The 21,031-nt window shown below is 37.8% G+C and overlaps 1 protein-coding gene across 3 annotated transcripts in view; it reads left to right on the forward strand.

Moving 5' to 3' along the window:
• Positions 1-21,031, forward strand: part of VPS54 (vacuolar protein sorting 54 homolog (S. cerevisiae)) — a 144,896-nt gene that overhangs the window by 68,041 nt on the left and 55,824 nt on the right. For all 3 annotated transcript variants that reach the window (XM_006862966.1, XM_006862964.1, XM_006862965.1), the window contains 3 exons: positions 906-961; positions 3,266-3,362; positions 19,030-19,370. In XM_006862966.1, the coding sequence (XP_006863028.1) occupies positions 906-961; positions 3,266-3,362; positions 19,030-19,370 (494 nt within the window). The remainder of the gene's footprint in view (positions 1-905; positions 962-3,265; positions 3,363-19,029; positions 19,371-21,031) is intronic.

Raw genomic sequence — 21,031 nt, forward strand, 5'->3', positions numbered from 1 at the left:
GGGCTGCGAACCTTAAGGTCAGCAGTTCGAAACTATCAGCCGCTCCGCGGGAGAAAGATGAGGATTTCTACTCCCGTAAGGATTTACACCCTCGGAAACCCTGTACAGGGTCGCTATGGGTCGGAACCGACTCGACGGCACTTAACAACAACAACAATGATTCCATTAATATAAAATTCAAACTGGCAAAATTAATCTATTGTGTTAGAAGTCAGGAGAATAGTTTTAGGGGGAGGCTGTAGTAACTGGGAAGGGCCAAGGAATTTGGCATCTGGGTACTGGTAATGTTCAACTACTTGAATTCAGTACTGATTATACAGGGCAAGAACATTTCATTTGTAAAAAAAAAAGCTTTGAGCTGTACACATAATTTGTACAATTTTCTGTATGTATACCACCACCATGTTACACTTTAATAAAATTTTTTTTTCTTCTGAATGCTCTGTTTTAATACTAGGCTTCTCTTGCAGTATAAGTATTTAATTATTTTTAAAACTTCAAATTGTTGTATATATTAAAAGGAACTATAAGCTCCAAAATGAATTCCTTTTCGGATTTTAATATGACACATCTTTAATATGATACTTATATCCTAAGCACATATTATAATTATTTTTCTCTGTTGTATGAATTTGAATAGTTTTAAATAGTAAGATTAAAAAATTATTGGAGTTAAGCAAATATTATAGCTCTAACATTTCTAGTTCAAGAATAACTGTTTAATAGGGCAAGGATAATGCTGCAGTTACTCAAATACCTTGAAATATGTCTAAGAGATACTAGAAAAGCCTGGTAAAATGGTTATTATAGTCAGTTTGGTTTTTTCAATGTGCAAATGAACCATGGGGTATTTAGGATTCTGAAGACTGCTAATCAAATTGTTTTTATTCTCTTTAATTTTGCAGTGTGTGATTAATAAAGTTTCACAAATAGAAGATATAGATACTGATGTTGTTATGAAGTAAGTATAAATATATATGTTGGGGGTTATCAGTCAGGGAAAAGACAAGTGATTCAAGAATAATTTAAGGAGGATTTAGTGAAGAAATTATTTACTAGGGTGTGGACAGGCTGTAGAAAACTACAAGGGACAAAGTGTTAGCTTTGAGGGACTAGGGAAAAGAACAGTTAACAGAATCAAGAAAAGGGGGACCATGTGCTAGATTAGCTGCCATCAAGTCAATTTTGACTCATAGCAACCCCAGTGTGATGGAGTAGAACTGCCCATGAAGGTTTTTAGACTATAATCTTTACAAAAGCAGATTGCCAGGTCTTTCTCTTATGGAACCATTGAGTGGGCTCAAACCACCAACTTTCTGCTTAGCAGCCAAGCACTTAACTGTTGAGTCACCAAGACTCCTGATGGAGGTGGTTATGTGCCGTGGAGTTGGTTCTGACTCACAGCGACCCTGTACAGGGTTTCCGAGGCTGTAAATCTATATGGGAGCAGAAAGCCTCATCTTTCTCCCGTGGAACAGCTGGTAGTTTTGAACTGCTGACCTTGCGGTTCACAGCCCAGCAATAATTGAGGAAGGCTGTACTCTTTAGTGGAGGGACCCAGTTATTCTGAGGCACCTTTACAAGGGTTCCTCATTGACCAAGCCCAGCAGGTCAACTTTCCAGGGCAAAGAACAGTATAAGAAGGAACATGACACAGATATAAAGGGGGGAAATGGAAGATAATCCTTTACAGATGAATATAACTCTGAACTGTTTAGTTGTATAATTAGAATCCAACTTCTCATTGGCTCTGAAAAGTTTTGATTGAATGATTTTGAATTGCCCCTGTGGTCATCTCTTATTCCATATGAGTCTCTAAGTCTTTAATTTTTTGTTTTCACTTTTGAAGTTGCTGTTCTTTTATTTTGAGAAGAATAATCAGTATTTTTAAACTATGAACTTCTCAATCATATGGATATGTAAATCGTATCACTTAACTAAGATATGGGGATCAAAAGGGATAAACTGTGAAGTTTTCCTGTGCCAAACATAGAGAGAGTAGGGATTGTAGAGTTTTAACTTCCATACTATGATCTAGCAAAAGCTCAGTTTGAGAATTAGTTGAAGCAACCTAATGAAGCTGGGAATCACTAGTAATTGGAAAGAATAAATCATGGGGACTCTGTAGAAGCACCTGGACATGAGTCTGCTAATTTAAAATTTTTTTCTTCTGTAGGATATTTTCTCAACTAACATAGAGAACTTCTTGTATCTCTAGTACAGGAAAAAGTTTATTTGAGAATAAACTCCCTTAGATACAGCATCAGTCAATAAATATTTAGAGTAATAAGTCATTTTAGTACCATATCTTCATGAATTGTTTTGCATTAGTTTTTAATCTTGTAGTTATTGATTGACGTAAGCTATAAAAATAAGTGTTGGCTAATACTTACATAAAGGAGCTCTGGTAGCGTAGTGGTTACGAATCGGGCTGCGAACCATAAGGTCAGCAGTTCGAAACTACCAGCTGCTCCGCGGGAGAAAGATGAGGCTTTCTACTCCCGTAAGGATTTACACCCTCGGAAACCCTATACAGGGTCGCTATGGGTCGGAACCGACTCGAAGGCACTTAACAACAACAACAACAATACTTACATAACACTTTTTTTTAATGTACTAGGTATTATAGGTACTTTATATTAACTTATGTAGTACTCACAACAACCATACAGAGTACATTTTATTACTATTCCATATTAAAACAAGAAAATTGGGGCATGGAAGGGCTAAGCCACTTGCTTAGGCTCACACAGATATCAAGAGCCCAAATAAGCCAGTGTGACTCTAAAGCCAATGCTCTGATCATCATGCCATATTCTGTATCATAAGCTGCAAAGTGCTTTTTAGTATAGTTAGAAAAGCAGGTTATTAGATTTTTGTGGAGAGATGTCATTTTCCTATTTTTATTCTAGAATGTATCGTCCTGACTTTTAAATAAAATTAGTTTATTTCTCCACAGAGAAATTATTATTTATCCAATAGTCAAAAAATATGTTTACGTGAAACTTACTCTTTTATAAAGTTCCTGTGTTTGTATGTGTGAGTAGACTAGCCTTAAAGATGTTTAACAAAGGAGTTGTTTAGTAGTTGACATCAACTCAAGATTTTATAATTTTAATTAGATAACTAAATGAAAGTGTGTATATATATATATATATATATATATATTGTTACTAGGTAGTATATAATATAGTTTTCTTCCATTTCTAAATGTTACTGGTCTAGAGATAATAATCGTTATTTTTGTTTGAATTTTTTTTTGTAGGCTTGCAGATCAGATGAGAATGTTGAATTTTCCCCAGTGGTTTGATCTACTCAAGGATATTTTCTCTAAGTTTATAATTTTCCTACAAAGAGTTAAGGTAAGCTTATGTACATGATTACCACTTTGGCTAGAATTGTTCTTAAAATTGCCAGCTTTCTAGCATATAGGACATACAATATAACGTACAAATGGAATTTTATTAGAAAAAAAAACATAGTTCTTTTGCTTTTTTTTTTTTTTTTTTTACAGAGACCTTGGGTTTAAACAAGATTTGAAGCTGTTCTATTATTTTGATGATTTTTATAATTTTGAGTGAATTTGTTTTATATTGAAAAGAATATTTCATACTAAAAATACTATAATGTTTACTTTGTACTAAATATTACATAATAGTATTTCCTCTTGTAGTTTTGTGATACTTGAATCTCTCTAGATATTTTGTTGTAGTTAGGTGCCATAGAGTCGGTTCCAACTCAGAGCAACCCTTTGTATAACAGAACAGAACGGCTTTGTTTGAGCCCATTGTAGCAGCCACTGTGTCTTCCTGTTTTTTTGCTCATGCTCTCTTTTATCAAGCATGATGATTTTTTCCAGGGACTGGTCCCTCCTCATAATATGTCCAAAGTGTGTCTTGCCATTTTCTCTTCTAAGGAGTATTCTGGCTGTACTTCTTCCTAGACAGATTTTTTTGTTCTTCTGTCAATCTATAAGCGCTTTAAATACTCTTTGCTAACACCATTCAAATGCATTTTTTTCTCCAGTTCTCCTTATTCTTTGTCCACATTTAGCATGCATATGATGCTATTGAAAATACCATGGTATGAGGCAGGTGTACCTTAGTTCTCAAAGTCTTGGACTTTAATAAAGAGATCTTTTGCAGAATATCTGCCAAATGCAGCATGTTGTTTGATTTCTTCACTGTTAATTCTGTGAGCGCTGATGGTAGACCCAAGTAAGATTAAACGCTTGACAAATTCAATCTTTTCTGAGGGGTTTTGTTTTCTTTATGTTGAAATGTAATCCACAGTGAAGATGGATGTGTTTGATTGGTAAGTGCTTCAAGTCTTCTTTGCTTTCAACAAGCAAGGTTGTATCATGTACTTATTGTAGGTTGTTAATGAGTTTCCCTGCAGTTGTGACACTGTATTCTTTATATAGTCCAGCTTTTCAGATGATTTACTCAGATTGACTAAGTATGGGGAAAGGATGCACAGCTTTCCTTATTTTAAACCCTTATTTTAGTCCCTTGTTCTATTAGAATGACTGCTTCTTGGTGTATATACAGGTTCAGCATGAGCACAATGAAATGTTTTGGAATTCCCATTTATTGCAATGTTATTGATCATTTATTATGATTCACAAAATTGAATGGCTTTGCATAGTCACTAAAATGTAGCTAAACATATATATATATATGTATATATATATATATATATATTTGCTTCTAGACTTTTAAAAAAGTTTTTATTGTGAATTTACATGGGAGAACATAGGTTTTACACTCATTGTTTCATTGCAATGACTACAATCTCCTCCATGCACCATCATTCAACAGTATTTTTATTTTATTTTTTTTTGGTGGGGGCGGGGGCAGGATATGTACACAGAAACACAGAAGAATATAGAATCATTTAAACAACCAAAGGGCACATTCTGCAAGCCTGCCTACTGGCCACTAGCACCTAGTCACCAGTACACCTTTCTCTTTCCATGAGTCTAGAGTCATCAGCTGCTCTCTCTCTCCATGTCCTTATATCTTCCTCCATCTCTGGTGTCGCTACTTCTCTGGATAGGGTCCCACATTCCATGTGTGCTCTTCTTTCTGGATGGTCCTAGGGTCTTCTGTTCCTGGTCTGTATGATTAGCTACTCCCCTCTTTTTGTTACAAAACTTCTACCTTTACAGTTACAACAGTCACAATTAGTCATGATAACAGTGACTAACTACTGTATCATAAGAATCTTATCCCCATCATAAGAATCTTATCTCCATCTCTTCACCAGACCTGTCTAGACAAGATGCAAACGATTCAGTGGGGATTTTACCTCCCCCCGCACACTCTGAAACTAAACTCCTTCTTGAAAACTTGTAAGTCAGTCACTTCATACCTTTATAGCCCTCCTATTTTAGGTAGCCATTGTCTAAGTAACCCATCCCTATCAACCCTATGTACAGAGGGGATAGGATTGATTCTTGATGTGAAGACTCCTTCCCTCTCAGTTGTTATTTTGAGCTACTACATCCTTAAGTATAGGTCAAGTACATCATATTGTAGCAATTTACACTTGTTTCCTTGGTAAACATCCTTTTGATATTCCCTGTTTTCAACCAAGATCCATTTCACATAACTAATGTATCCCTCATCTCATATCCTCTTCTGAATCTGGCTTGAATTTGGGGCGGTTTCTTGTCAATGTACTACTGAAATGCTTTAGAATTATCCTCAGAAAAATTGTGCTTGCATGTGTTACTATTGTTGTTATTAGGTACTGTGGAATTAGTTGTGATTCTTAATGACCCTGTGCACATCAGAATGTAACATTGCCTGGTCCTCTGCTATCCTCACAATTGTTATTATGTTTGAACCCATTGCTGCTGCCTCTGTGTCAGTCTTTCTGATTGAGGGCGAGGGGAGGGGTTTGCTCTTTTTCACTAATCCTCTACTTTACCAAGCATAATGTTCTTCAAGGACTGTTCGGTCCTTATAATATGTTTGAAGTATGATAGACTAAGTCTCACTGTCCTGGCTTCTAACAAGTATTCAGACTCTACTTCTTCCAACACAGATTCGTTTGTTCTTCTGGCAGTCCATGGCACTTTGAATATTCTGCTCTAACAGTACATTCTAATCACCAATAATTATCAATACATCTTGATTGCATGTTTGACCAGTTACAGACTGAAGAAACTAGTAGAATTCTTCAGTTTCATCATTACTGACTTTAATGGTTTGTGTTTAAATTTTAATCATAGTGGTACTAACTGGTCTTCCTTGTATGTATATAGATAATACCCCATCACAGACAGCATTGTATTTCAAGACAGATCTTGAAATGTTCTCTTGGCAATGAATCCGATGCCATTCCTCTTGAATTTGATGTTCCCGGGATAGTAAACTATATGGTTGTCCAATTTAATAAAGCTAATACCAGTGAATTTCAGCTCACTAATGCCTAGGATCACTAATGCCTAGGATAAAGGAGTTCTGGTAGCGTAGTGGTTACGAATCGGGCTGTGAACTGCAAGGTCAGCAGTTCGAAACTACCAACTGTTCCGCAGGAGAAAGATGAGGCTTTCTGATCCCATATAGATTTACAGCCTCGGAAACCCTGTACAGGTGGCTATGAGTTGGCACCGACTCCCCGGCACACAACAACAACAACAATGCCTAGGATATAGATCTTTATGCATTCCATTTCTTTTTTGACAACTTCTAATTTTCCTAGATTCATACTTGGTATATTCTGTGTTCTGATTATGAATGGATATTTGCAGCTGTTTCTCCTCATTTTGAGTTGTGCCTCATTAGCAAATGAAGGTTCCGAAAGCTTTACTCCATTCCTGTCATCATTGTTAACTCTACTCTGTTATATTTTGAGTGCTTTCCAACCTGAGGTGCTCATTTTCTGGCACTATTTGTCGGATCAAGATCTCTGCCATTTATGTCTTCATCATCTGATACTATATCTGACAGTGTTCCCCTGCTTTTCATAAGGTTTTCAGTGGTCAAACATTCAGAAGTAGCTCGCAACTCCTTCTTCCTAGTGTGTCTTAGTCTAGAAGCTCATCTGAAACCTGTCCACCATGGACAATCCTGCTGGTATTTAAAATACCAGTGGCATAGCTACCAACATACAGCAACACCCAACCTACCACAGTAAAACAAACTGAAAAAGAAGTGGTGGGACATTAGTGATAGTATTCGATCATTTTCACGTTTTTGGCAGGGGCGTAAATTTGTATCTCTTCCAGTCGGTTGACTAGATAATCATTTTCCAAATTTCTTGGCATAGATAAGTGAGTACTTTCAGAATTGCATCCATTTATTGAAACATCTTGATTATTATTCCAAAAATTCCAGTACCTTCAGTGTATGTTGAACTTATCAGTAATCTTATGCTATTTTCCTGAATGATTGAGTGCTGACCATTTCTTTTAGTGATAGTGACTCTGTATATTCCTTCCACTTTTTTTTTTTTTAAAATGTTTTATTGTGAATTATGTGATAGTTTACATGGGAGAACATCAGCTTTACATTCATCCTGTCGTATATCATTACATTGCCATGGTTACAATCCCCTCCATGCATCATCAACCAACCAAAGGGTATACCCTGCAAGCCTGCCCCCGATCATAAGCACAAAGCCCCTCTCCCTCTCTGGGTCTAGAGTTCCCAGCCACTCCATCTCTCCACGTCATTGTCTCTGCCTCCATCTCTGGTGTCACTGTTTCTCTGGGTAGGGACCCGCACTCTGCTCTTCTCCCTTAATGGTCCCAGGGCCCACTGCTCCTGGACTGTAAAGTCAACCACGCCCCTCCTTTTACTACAAAATGTCTACAATTACATTTCCAAACCTCACAGACAGTCCTGATAGTAATTATTCACTATTGTACCACATAAGTGCTATCCCTATCTCCTTTTATCAGTCCTGCCCAGACAGATTGGATACTACTCAGTGGAGAGTCTACCTTCCTCCATGTCCTCTGGATCTAGGTTCCCTCTTGAAAGCTTGTAAGCCAGTCATTTCTTGCCTTTGTAGGTCTCTTCCCCCCACCCCCCACCCTGCCATTTTGGGTAGCCAGTGTCCAAGTAGCCCGTCCCTGTCAACCCTGTGTATTGAGGGGGTGGGAATGATCCTCACGGTAAAGATTTGTTCCCTCTTTTGAGCTACTGCATCCATAGGTGTAGGTCAGGTTCATCAAATTATATCAGATTACTCTTTTTTCCCTTCTTCTTCTAGTTGAGCTCTGGTCATCCAGCTTTTGAAGCCAGGTCATATGGGTATTATCTATAAGTGTGGGTGTTTTTGTGCATATGCCCTCTCTTCTTATCAGTTGGACACTTCATTCTCCACTCTAGTTCTCTGTGGCTATGTCACTGACTCTGGGCCCAGGAGTTCCCACGTCTTGCCAAACTGCTGGCCAACCAGGTCTCCACCCTGGTCCACAGGAGTCTATAGAACGTGGTTGGGCTTAGTGTGCAGCTTCATTGCAGTTTGTCCCTCATTTCCTCTTATCAGTGACCAACGTGGTCACCAGTCAGAGCATGTGTCTGCTCATGGGATCCGACTGCTTGCCTTGATATCTCCTGGGCGAGCAACTTGCTTGTACTTGTAGTAGTCAGTCAGATTGCCGTTATTGTTTTGTATTTTTCCTGTTGGTCTTTCTTTCAAGAAGTATCTTCTGTTCTTCTGGCCGCTCCAGGCCAGCTCGTCCTTTCAAGTGGAAATTTCCCACCTCCTAAGATGATTTTGGATGGGATTCAGGATTCCACCTATGTTCTTATGTAATGCAAAGGCTCTGTAGGAAGCCTCATTCACTCAGCATATTGTAGCCCCATTTTAGGTATTCCAGTCAGTTATAGGCAGAAGACGGACTTACAAGCTTTCTATGGTGATATTTCTGGTTACTCCTTTCTCTTCCCCTCAAATGTCTATTTTATAATTGTATGCAAGGGAAACCAAGATTCAAAAGACAGCCAAGCATCTTAACATTATTTTCCCCCTTTTGCCTATTCCAACCATGTCTCAATCCCTGTATCCCAGAGCCCTGTTATTCCAAGGTTGTGCGTACATCATTATTTACCTCTGTCCCACTTAACCCATGCAAACCTGCTTAATTGTTTTCCCATCTGCCTTGTTCTTCCATTCCCCTCCCCTTGTGTATTGCCCCCCTCTCTAGCACCCAAACTATTGTGTGTCTATTCTCTACCCTGTGCACAAACTTACCCTCCTTCCTCTAACCGCAACCCCCACATCCCGGTAACCAGCAAAGAATGCCCCCCTTTAGTATGGGTTCTTTTTCTTAGTCTTTTACAGTAGTGGTCCTATGCTGTATTTCTCTTTTTGTGACTAATTTTACTCAACATAATGTCTTCAAGGTTCATCCATGTTATGTGTTAGCTTACAGCTTCCTTGTTGTTTGTCAAGGTAGCATAATATTCCATTCTGTGTATATACCACAGTTTGTTTATCCATTCTTCCAATGCCTGGGCACTTAGGTTGTCTCCATCTTTATGCTATTGTAAAGAGCACTGCTATGAACATTGGTGTGCATATATCTTCTTGTGTTGTGGCTCATTTTTCTTGTGGGTAAATACCACGTAGAGGGTGGGAATGATGCTGTATCGTAAGATGTTTCTATTTCCAACCTTCTGAGGAAGTGCCATTTTGCTTTCCAGAGAGGTTGGACCATTTTGCAATCCCATCAGCAATGCAGGAGCATCCCATCTCTCCACATCCTCGCCAGCATTTATTGATTGTCCTCTACTTTTTTGATCTTTGCTGTTATTGCTGGTGTGAGGTGATATCTCATTGTTGTTTTGATTTGCATCTCTCTAATGGCTAGTGATCATGAGCATTTCTTCATATGTTTGTTGGCTGCCTGTATATCCTCTTTGGTGAAGTGTCTGTTCATGTCCTGTGCCCACTTTTTCATTGGGTTATTTGTCTTTTTCTTGTAGAGGTGTTGTAGTTTCCTATTTATTTTAGAAATGAGTCTATTGTCTGATGTGTCATTGCAAAAGATTTTTTCCCATTCTGTGGGTTCTGTTTTTACTCTTCTGGTGAAGTCTTTTGATGCGCATAAGTTTTTAATTTTTTAGAATGTCCCAATGATGTATTTTGTCTACTTTTGTTTGTGTAGTTTTCAAAATATTTGGTAGTCTGTGTATTCCCTGAATTAGTGCCCTCACATTTGTCCCTATTTTTTCATTGATGGCCTTCATAATTTTTCATTGATGGCCTTCACATTTAGGTCTTTAATCCATGCTGAGTTGGTTTTTGTATAAGGCATGAGGTGAAGGTCTTGTTTCAGTCTTATGCATATTGCTTTCTAGTTCTGCCAGCACCATCTATTGAAGACACTATCCACTCCCATGTGATATATTTAGGTACTTTGTCAAAAATCAATTGGCTGTATGTGGAAGGGTTAATTACTGGATTCTCAATTCTGTTCCATTGATAAATGTATCTTTCATTATACAAGTACCAAGCTGTTTGCACCACGGCAACCGTGTAATAAATTTTGAAGTTGGGGATTGAGAGGTTTCCATCCTTACTCTTCTTCTTAAGCAGTGCTTTGCTTATCCTGGGTCTCTTTCCTTTCCATATAAAGTTTATAATTGTCTTTTCCATCTCTTTGAAGAATGTCATTGGAATCTGGATTGGGATTGCGTTGTATGTGTAAATTGCTTTGGGCAGTATTGACATTTTCACGATGTTAAGTCTTCGTATCCAAGAGCATGGTACATTCTTCCATTTTTGTAGGCTTCTTTTGGTTTCTTGTAGTAGTGTTTTGTAGTTTTCTTTGTATAGGTCCTTTGTTTCTCTGGTTACATTTATTCCTAGATATTTCATCCTTTGGGTGGGTTTTGTAAATGGTGTTGCTTTCCTAATGTCCTTTTCAGTGCAGTCCTTTTTGGTATAGAGGAAACCAACTGATTTTTGTATGCTGAATCTTCCAATGAGGTCTAGTAGCTTTTTTACTGAGTCTTTGGGGGTTTCCATGTATATGATCATATCGTCTGCAAGTAGAGAGAGTTTTACTTCTTCTTTTCCAATTTGATTGCCTTTAATTTCCCTGTCTTGCCATATATCTCTTGCTAAGACTTCCAGCACAATATTAAATAGGAGTGGTGGCAAAGGACATCCTTGACTGGTTCCTGCTCCTAGAGGGAAGGTTTTCAGTTTCTCTCCATTGAGAGTAATGTAGGCTGTTGGTTTTGTATATATGCTCTTACTTATATTGAGGAATTTCCCTTATTTCCTACTTTGTTGAGTGTTTTTATCAGGAATAGGTGTTGGATTTTGTCAAATGCCTTTTCTACATCATTCAATATGATCATGTGGTTCTTTTCATTTTCTTATTTATATGGTGGATTATATTGATCATTTTTCGAATGTTGAACCATCCTTGCATCCCTGATATGAATCCCACTTGATCATGATGTATTATCTTTTTGATGTGCTTCTGAATTCTGTTGGCTAGGATTTTGTTAATAATATTTGCATCTATGTTCATGAGGGATATTGGTCTATAATTTTCTTTCTTAATGACGTCTTTCTCAGGTTTTGGTATGAGGGTTATACTTGTTACATAAAATGTATTTGGAAGTTTTCCATCCTCCTCTATATTCTGGAATAATTTGAGTAGAATTGGTGACAGCTCTTCCCTGAATGTTTGGTAGAACTCACCAGTGAAGCCATCTGGGAGTTTTTTGATGACCTGTTCAATTTCTACTTTTGTTATGGGTCTATTCAGGTTTTCACTTCACTCTGTGTAAGTTTAGTTAGGTCGTGTTTTTCTAAAAATATACCCATCTCATTTGAGTTTTTCAAATTTGAGAAGTAAAACTTTTAATAGTATTCTGTTATTATCCTTTTGATTTTCTTTGCTTCTGTTGGACATCGCCTATGTGGTTTCTAATGCGTGTTATTTGTGTCTTCTCCCTTTGTTCTTTTGTTAGGTTTGCTAATGGTCTGTCAATTTTGTTAATCCTTTCAAAGAACCAGCTTCTTGTCCTGTTGATTCTTTCTATAGTTTTTCTGTTTTCTATCTCATTTATTTCTGCTGTACTCTTTACTATTTCTTTTCTTCTGGTAGCTGTAGGTTCTCTCTGTTGGTCTGTTTTTAATTGTTGTAGATCCTGTGTTAATGTGTTAATTTTGGTTCTTTCTTCTTTTTGAATATGTGCTTTTATTGCAATAAATTGTCCTATCAGCACCGCTTTTGTCAAGTCCCAAAGAAATTGGTATGTTGTGTTTTCATTCTCATTTATTTCTAGGAACTTTGTGAAGTCACGTTTAATTTATTCTCTTACCCAGTCACTTTTCTGCAGGATGTTATTCAGTTTCTATGTATTTGACTTTATTTCCTTGGTCTTCCTGTTGTTGATTTCTAATTTGGTAGCATTGTAGTCTGAGAAGATGCTTTGTAGTATTTTGATATTTTAAAATTTTTATGGAGATTTGTTTTGTGTCTTAAGACATAGTCTATTGTGGAGAATATTTCAAGTGCACTGGAAAAGAATGTGTATTGTGCAGTTGTTGGGTGGAATGCTTTGTACACATCTATGAGGTCCAGTTGGCTGATTGTGTTGTTTAGTTCTTCTGTGTCTTTGTCAAGTTTCTTTCTGGTTGTTCCATCCATTTTTTGAAAGCAGTGTATTACAATCACCCACTATTATTGTACATTCGTCTGTGTCTTTCTTCAAATCTATTAGAGTTTGCTTTATATATTTTAGAGCTCTTTCATTGGAAACATAGAAATTTACTATGGTTAAGTCATGTCCCTTTAATCATGAGATAATGTCCATGTTTATCTATTATGGTGATTTTTGCCTTAAAGTTTATTTTATCAGAGATCAGTACTGCCACTCCTGTTCGTTATTGATTGCAATTAGTTTGGTATAATTTTTTTCATCCTTTGACTTTTAATCTGCTTTTGTCTCTGTGTATGGGATGTGTCTCGTGCAGACACCATATGAAGGATCTTGCTTTCTTATCCATTCTGCCACTCTCTGTCTCTTAACAGGTGCATTTAATCCGTTGGCAATCAGTTTAATCATCAATAGGCATTGATTAATTGGTGCCATTATGGTTTGTGTGTGTGTGTGTGTGTGGTGTTGCTGCTGCTTTCTTTGTTCTGTGTAGACACATGCTTTTTGTGTTCTTTCTTGTGAGTTTCCGTATAGCTTTAATGTTTCCATGTTCTTCTTGGGTTTTCATTTACTTGGTATGTTGTTAAGCGTTAATTTTCTTTGAGGTTATCTTATAGTCCATTAACTTTTCCCTCCATTTTGTGCTATTTTATACTTTAATCTACATGACCTTCTCACCATCTGGATCTCTGTTCCTACGTGCTTACCTTCTTTTACATTGTAATTGTTTTTACCATAGACTGACCTCCCAGATTCTCTAACTTTGTTCTTATAGTTTTGTCCTGTTCTCGACTCTTCCTTCTGTCGATTTAGTTCTGGGAGGTTCTGCCACATATGTTAATCTTTAATTGTTGTCTGTTTTTGTTGGTTCTCAGTCCACAGAACTCCCTTTAGGATGTTCTGTACCTCAGAATTTAATTTTCAGCCTGTTTTGTTTTTAAACTTTATTTCCCTCTCCTCACCCCTTCTTCTGGCCTTTTCCCTATTAAAAAAACAGTTCAGGGCTGGCTCTTGGCTGAGAGTTTCTGTGTGCCTGTGTGACAGAAGAACCCACCAGTGGTGGGGGTGGGGTGTGTCCACTTGCTTAAGCACACCCTCTAGTCACCAGAATGGAGGTGTGCAAACAGTGGGGGTCCAATAAACAGATACCAAAAAAAAAGAAATTCAGAACAAAGCAAAACTTGCAAAGTGTATTATCCACCTTTGTTCTGAAGTTCCTGAGGTGTTATTCCGTGGTGGTATAAGCCTTCAAACTTTTAAAATATTCTACCCATGTGGTTCAGTTTTGGAGCTATGCCTTGAACCCGCTTCGCCTGGTATTCTGTGGTATTGGTGATGGAGAACTTTGCTGCACCTCTACCCTAGCCGCCATCAAACCTCACCCCACCCCTTCTATCTTCTTTTGAAGCTTCCTGCTTCATTCAGTATGTTGCCCATATAATCCTTCAATATTATAAGTTGAGGCTTGAATTTTTTCTTCATTTCTTTCAATTTGAGAAATGCCAAGCACATTCTTCCCTTTTGATTTTCTAACTACAAATTTATTAAAATGTTTTTATTTTTCTTGTGAAGACATCTCTGTAATCTTCTGTTCAGCTCTTTAACTCCTCTGTTCAGATACTGTATGTTCAGGGGCAAATTTCAGAATCTCTTCTGACATCTGTTTTTGTCTTTTCTTTCTCTCCTGTCTTTTTAATGTCTGTTTTAGTAACCAAGTGCTGCTTTAACAGAAATGCCACAAGTGGATGACTTTAAGAGTCAGAAATTTTTCTAACATCAGGACTCCCTCAGAGTTTAGTAGGCTAGTCTTGTTTAATTCAGAGTGCCAGCTCTTGGGTAAAGCCTTCTCTTTGTTGGTTTTGTGGAAAGGTCCTTGTCTCCTTTCAGCATTTGTAGCCCCAGTATTCCTTGGTGATCTCCATACACCTTGGTATGTCAGTCTTCTTCTGGATTTAGGAGCTTCACAATGCAGGGACCCCAGGTCCAAAGGATGCACTTTACTCCTGGCTCTTTTATCTTGGTGGTACTAGGTAGTACATCCCTTGTTCTCTGCTCAAGTCACTCTCCTTTTATCTATTTAAAATATAAGGTGTTATTATATGCCACACCCTTGGGAGTCCTGGTGTGGCACTGTGGGTTAATACCCCAGACTGCAAAAGTATTTGAACTGCAAGGTCGGTGGTTCAAGCTTACCAGCTGCTCCTTGGAATCCCTACACAGGGTCTCTGTGGGTCGGAACTGACTCAACGGCACTTAACAACAACTACATTGGCACACCCTTGGGAATCTCTCATAAATTGGACCAGGATGGTAGTGGGTGGTGCTGTACTTTGAACCACAAGGTTAGCAGTTCAAACCCACCAACTGCTCCTCAAAAACCCTATATAGGGTCTCTATGAGTCAGAATTGACTGAACACCCCAGCAGCTCATTTTCAAAGGTACTATAGAAACGCAGATGCACCTGGACGTGGACTGAGAGGAGAGGAGACTGGGAGTAGAGCAGGCCTCCACACGTCTCAGGCATCCAGGGCCTGTTCTTTTCTGGACATTGCAGACAAGTTCTGATCCTCAGCTGGGTCTTGCAGGGGAACCTCAGGACCAGAATGATGGCAGACGGGGCCATTAGCCATTCAGGGGTATCCCCGACACAGCACAGGCTCATCCTCATACATCTTGGACTGGAGGTCCCCATAAACAGCTGCTTACTGTTAAAATGGTTGTTCCTGATTATATTGATCTCTTTGCTTTTCTCCTCTTTTCCTCTTACTGTATAACTTGAATCAATTTTGATTCTGTCTGTAAGTTGTTCTTGCCATTAGGAACCTGTCATTTCCTTTGTGTCCTCTTTGTGTCTTGCTGTACTGTCTTCTAAGAAGCATTCTGGCTCTACTTCTTCCAAAGATTTGTTTGTTCTTCTCCAACACCATAACTCATATGCATCAATTCTTCTGTGACTGGCTGGCTGTTTACCATCAAGTGGGTTCCAACTCATAGCAACCCTCTCTAGAGTTTCTGAAGCTTTAAATCTTTATGGGAGCAGAAAGCCTCCTTATTCTCCTATGGAGTGCCTGGTGGATTCAAATTGCTGACCTTTTGTTTAGCAACTCAACCTGTAACCCACTAAGGTATCAGGACTCGATCATCATTATTCATTGCCTAACTTTAACATGCATATGAAGCTACTGGAAATAAAGTGGCTTGGGTCAGGCACACTTTAGTCCTCAAACTGATGTTTTTGCTCTTGAACACTTTAAAGAGGTCTTGTGCACCAGTTTACCTAATGCAATACATCGTTTGATTTCTTTACTGTTGTTTCCATGAGTGCTGGTAGTCATCCAAGTAAAATGAAGTCTTTGACAACTTCAATCTTTTTTTCTTTTAATCATGATGTTATTCATTGTTCCAGTTGTTGTTTGTACCGTGAGGTTGGTTCCAATTCGTAGCAACCCTGTAAAGGGTTTCTGAGGAGCAGCTGGTGAGTTTGAGCTGCTGACCTTGTGGTCCAAATGACTTTGTGGTCCAGTGCTTACCCTACAACGCCACATTGATCCAGTGGGGAGGATTTTTGCTTTTTTTACTTTGAGGTGCAACTCTTACTGAAGGCTGTGGTCATTGGTTTTTATCAGTAAGTATTTTAACTCTTGTTTGCTTTCAACAAGTAAGGCTGTATCAGCTCCATATCACAGGTTGCTAATTAGTCATCCTGCAGTTGTGATGCAGTGTTCTTCTTTATATAATCCAGTTTCTCGGATTGTTGTTGTTAAGTGCTGTCGAGTCGATTCCGACCCATAGCTACCCTGTATATCTGTATATCAAGGAGCATCTGGTGAGCTTGAACCACCGAACTTGCAGTTCAAATGACTTTGCAGTCTGTCGCATTATCCCACAGCGCCACACCAGGACTCCAGTTTCTTGGATTATTGTTGATTATTTGCTTAGCATGCAGATTGAATGGATATGGTGAAAGAATACAGTCCTGGTGCACACCATTCCTGATTTTAAACCATTCAATATTCTCTTTTTTTCTTCAAACAACTGCCGTTTGGCTTACATACAGGTTGCTCATGAACACACTTAAGTATTCTGGAATGCTTAACCTCTTAAATGTTGTCCATAGCTTGTCATGATCCACATAGTTGAATGCCTTTGTATAATAAATAAAGCACAGGTAAACATCTTTCTGGTATTCTCTGCTTTCTGCCAAGATCTGTCTGATATCAGTAATGGTATCCTTTGTACTCATCTGGCAATTCCCTGTTGTAGCTGTTTTTGAATCCTCTTTAGCACAGTTTTCCTTGCATTTAACATTCATGATATTGTCCAATGATTTCTGAATTCCATTGGATTACTTCTTTCTGGAATGGGCACAAATACCGGATCTCTTCCAATCAGTTGGCCAGATAGCTGTCTTCCAAATTTCTTGGAATAGATTAGTGAGTGCCTTCAGTGCTGTATCAGTTTGTTGAAAGATTTCACTTTGTATTACATGAAGTCCCAGAGCCTTGTTCTTTACCACTGCATTCAGTGTACCTTAGACTTCTTCCTTCAGTACCATTGGCTCTTGATATCATATACTATCTCTTGAAATGATTGAACATTGACCATTTTTTTTGTACAGTGATTCTTTGTACTCTTTCTGTCTTCTTTTGATGCTTTCTGCATCATTTATTATTTTGTCCATGTTTGTTGTTGTTAAGTGTCGTTGAGTCTGTTCTGACTTATACCAGTCCTATATAGGATTTCCAAGAAGTGGCTGCTGCATTTGAACCACTGACCTTGTGGTTCAAACTTACCTTGCTGTCGAGTGCTTTATCCCACAGTACCACACCTGGATTCCATTTTGTCCATAGACTCCTTCAGTATTTCAAGTCGAGGCTTGAATTTTTTCTTCAGTTCTTTCACCCTGAGAAATACTGAACGTGTTTTTCCATTTTGGTTTTCTAACTTCAGGTATTTGCACATTTCATTATAATACTTAATTTTATTTTCTCAAGCTGCCTTTGAAATGATCAAGTCTTTTACGTCCTCATTTCTTCATTTGCTTTAGCATCTATATGCTGAAGAGCAAGTTTCAGAGTCTCTTCTTTATTGTCTTCTTAGTGACCTTTTGCTTTCTTCCTGTTTGATGTTCTTAATTTCATCCCACAACAATTCAATAAGTAAATTGCTGCTTTTGCAAAATTGTATCGTACAGTCTCCAGTGTTGATTACTGTGAACAAGGCCAGCTACGAATCCTTCATCTTTGTTTTTAATTTCCTCATTCCAATCACTGGTATTTATCAGTGCATATAATTTCATCAAATTCAGACTGCTCAATTTGGTAAAAAGCTTCAACTTACGTATCTTTGTCTTTAGTGGTTGCGTAAATTTGAATATAGTTGTAGTATCTGGCCTTTGTTTTAGGTATGTGGATATTATCCTATCGATAAGTGTTTTACTTCAGATCTTAAAATATTCTTTTTGACAATAAATGGAACACTGTTCCTCTTCAATTCTTAATGTTGCACGGAACATCATGCAACAAGGAATTTTGATGAGAGAAAAAAATGCGTAGTTATAAAGTAAAAAAACAAGAGACCTGTTGCTGTTGAGTTGACTCTACCTCATGGTGACCTCGTGTGCCAGAGTAGAACTGCTTCATAGGGCTTTCTTTTAATTTTTTTTTGTATTGGGATTTGGGTGAAAGTTTATAGATCACATTAGTTTTTCACTCTATACGCTTTACATTTTTTGTTTTGTAACATTCATTGCAGTCCCATCAGTGTAGCATTACTTTATCCATTTCCTCTCTCTGTTCCTGTACATTTTAAGATGAGGAGAGGCGGACAGTGGCTAGAATGATAAGTAGTGTGGAGTTTTGTTTTGTTTTTTTTTCAGACAGGAACATAAACTCATATGGTTTTCTGATAGACAAATGAGTGTGTGTAATGTAAACTGTTTAAGGATATTAAGCATGTTACAAATCAGGCTGCTAATCTCACGGTCAGCAGTTCGAAACTACCAGCTGTTCCGCGGGAGAAAGATGAGGCTTTCTGCTCCTGTAAAGATTTACAGCCTCGGAAACCCTGTACAGGGTCGTTGTGAGTCAGAACTGACTCCACGGCACATAACAACAACAACAACAGTGCAATTTCCATTGATAAAATCCCTGATAATACAGGAACTCTGTTCTTGTACTACCAGGGATTAAGTAAGGTTAATTTCTCCTGAGCAAAATTTTCCACAGGTCACCTTTATTGTATAATACAGATTAGTAGAAATTCTAATATACATGATTTAATTCAATTTTGACTGGAAAAAGTTGGTTTGACATGCACAGAATTTACTTTGGGGAGCTTTTAAAATATTTTAAATCTTTTAAAAATGATCCTGGTTTTTTCTAGGCCACGTTAAATATTATTCATAGTGTTGTTCTCTCAGTTCTTGACAAAAACCAAAGAACTAGAGAATTGGAAGAGATTTCACAACAGAAGAATGCTGCAAAAGACAATTCATTGGACACAGAGGTGGCTTATTTAACTCATGAAGGCATGTTCATAAGTGATGCATTCACTGAGGGTGAATTAACACCTACAGCAGGAGATACTACCTCTCAAAGAAATGCATCTCCAAATAGTGAGCCCTGCAGCAGTGATTCGGTATCCGAACCAGAATGTACTACTGATTCTTCATCCAGCAAAGAGCACACATCATCATCTGTTACTCCAGGAGGGGTGGATATTATGTGAGTATAGCGCCTACTGCAGAATGTATTCACAAGATTCTGAGTTATTTTATTAATGGTTTCAATAAGGTTACTTATTCATTTTATTGGGGAAACTGTAAACTTTGATTTTAGAATTTAACTTAAAAAAACATATCAACTTCACAGAATACGGATTTTTTTTTAAAAAAGAGCAGTAAGGCGATGAGGAGTAAGGAGCCTAAGGAGCAGTACGGAGATGAGGGTTAGAAGATCCTGGGATTTGTGGAACTGGTTTTTGTGTATTGTATGTGTTTTGAGTTTCCTTTTTTTTTTTTTTGTAATATGGAAATTCATTTGACCCAATACTGTTTGTTAAAAAGACCGCCTTACCTCTTGATCAGTAGTGACACTTTGATCCTAAAGTGTCAAGCATTCTTTTATGTGTGGATCTGTTTCTGGACTGTTGTGTTGAGTTGTCTGTCTTTGCACCAGTGCCATTAAGTAAAACCAGTGCAATTAAGTAAAAAACTATAGTGCTTTTTTTCTGTTTGCTTGCTTTTATTGTCATAAAATATTTATTTATATAATAAAATTTGCCATTTTAACTACTTTTAAGCATACAATTCAGTGTCAATAATTACATTTACTATGTTGTACAACCATCACCACATATATTCCGAAAAGTTTTTTTTCCTATTACCCTAAGAAGAAATTCAGAACAGGGTCACTATGAATAGGAACCAACTCTACAGCACTTACCAACAACAGTAACTCCTTAATCAATAAATTCCCATTCCCTTTTACCTCCCGGCTAGTACCCACTCATAAACGTTTGTCTATATGTTTGTCTACTCTCTATATTTCATATAAGTGGTATCATACAGTATTTGTCCATTTATGTATGATTTATTTCCCTCAGCATAATGTTTTTTAAAGTTCATCTATGTCATTTCATGTATCAAAATTTCATTTCCCTTTATGGCTGAATAAGTTTATGTATAAATATAACGTATTTTGTTTATCCATTCATCTGTTGATGGACACTTGAATTATTTCTACCTTCTGACTATGGAAAATAATGCTGCAGTGAATTTTAGTGTACAAGTATCTATTTGAGTCTCTGTTTTGTTCTTTTGAGTATATACCTAGAAGTGGAATTGCTGATGGCACTGTGGGTTAATGCACTGAACTACAAAGTCAGTTTGAACTGTAAGGTTGGTAGTTCAAGCTCATCAGCTGCTCCTTGGAAACTATTTACAGGGTTGAGATGGGTCAGAACCGACTCGATGGCACTGATCAACAACAACATGGTAACTCTGGTATGGTGCTGTAGAATAAAGCACTGGACTGAAAGGTTGTTTGAACCACAAGGTCAGTAGTTCAAACTCACCAGCTACTCCTTGGAAATCCTATACAGGGTCACTGTGAGTTGGAACCAATTCGATGGCACTTAACAACAATAACAACAACAATGGTGACTCTGTGTTTGCCTTTTTGAGGCGCTACCAAAATGTTTTTCACAGTAGCTGCACTATTTTACATTTCTGCCAGCAATGGATAAGGGTTCCAATTTCTCCACAGCTCCTATCTGTTTTTGTTTTTGTTAAATAGCTCTGGTGGTACTTGGCTTCTAACTGAAAGGTTGGTGGTTCAAACCCACCAGCCAATCTACAGGAGAAAGATGTGGCAATCTGCTTCCT

Source organism: Chrysochloris asiatica, unplaced genomic scaffold, assembly GCF_000296735.1.
Source record: "Chrysochloris asiatica unplaced genomic scaffold, ChrAsi1.0 scaffold00052, whole genome shotgun sequence".
In the NCBI taxonomy this organism is placed as follows: domain Eukaryota; kingdom Metazoa; phylum Chordata; class Mammalia; order Afrosoricida; family Chrysochloridae; genus Chrysochloris; species Chrysochloris asiatica.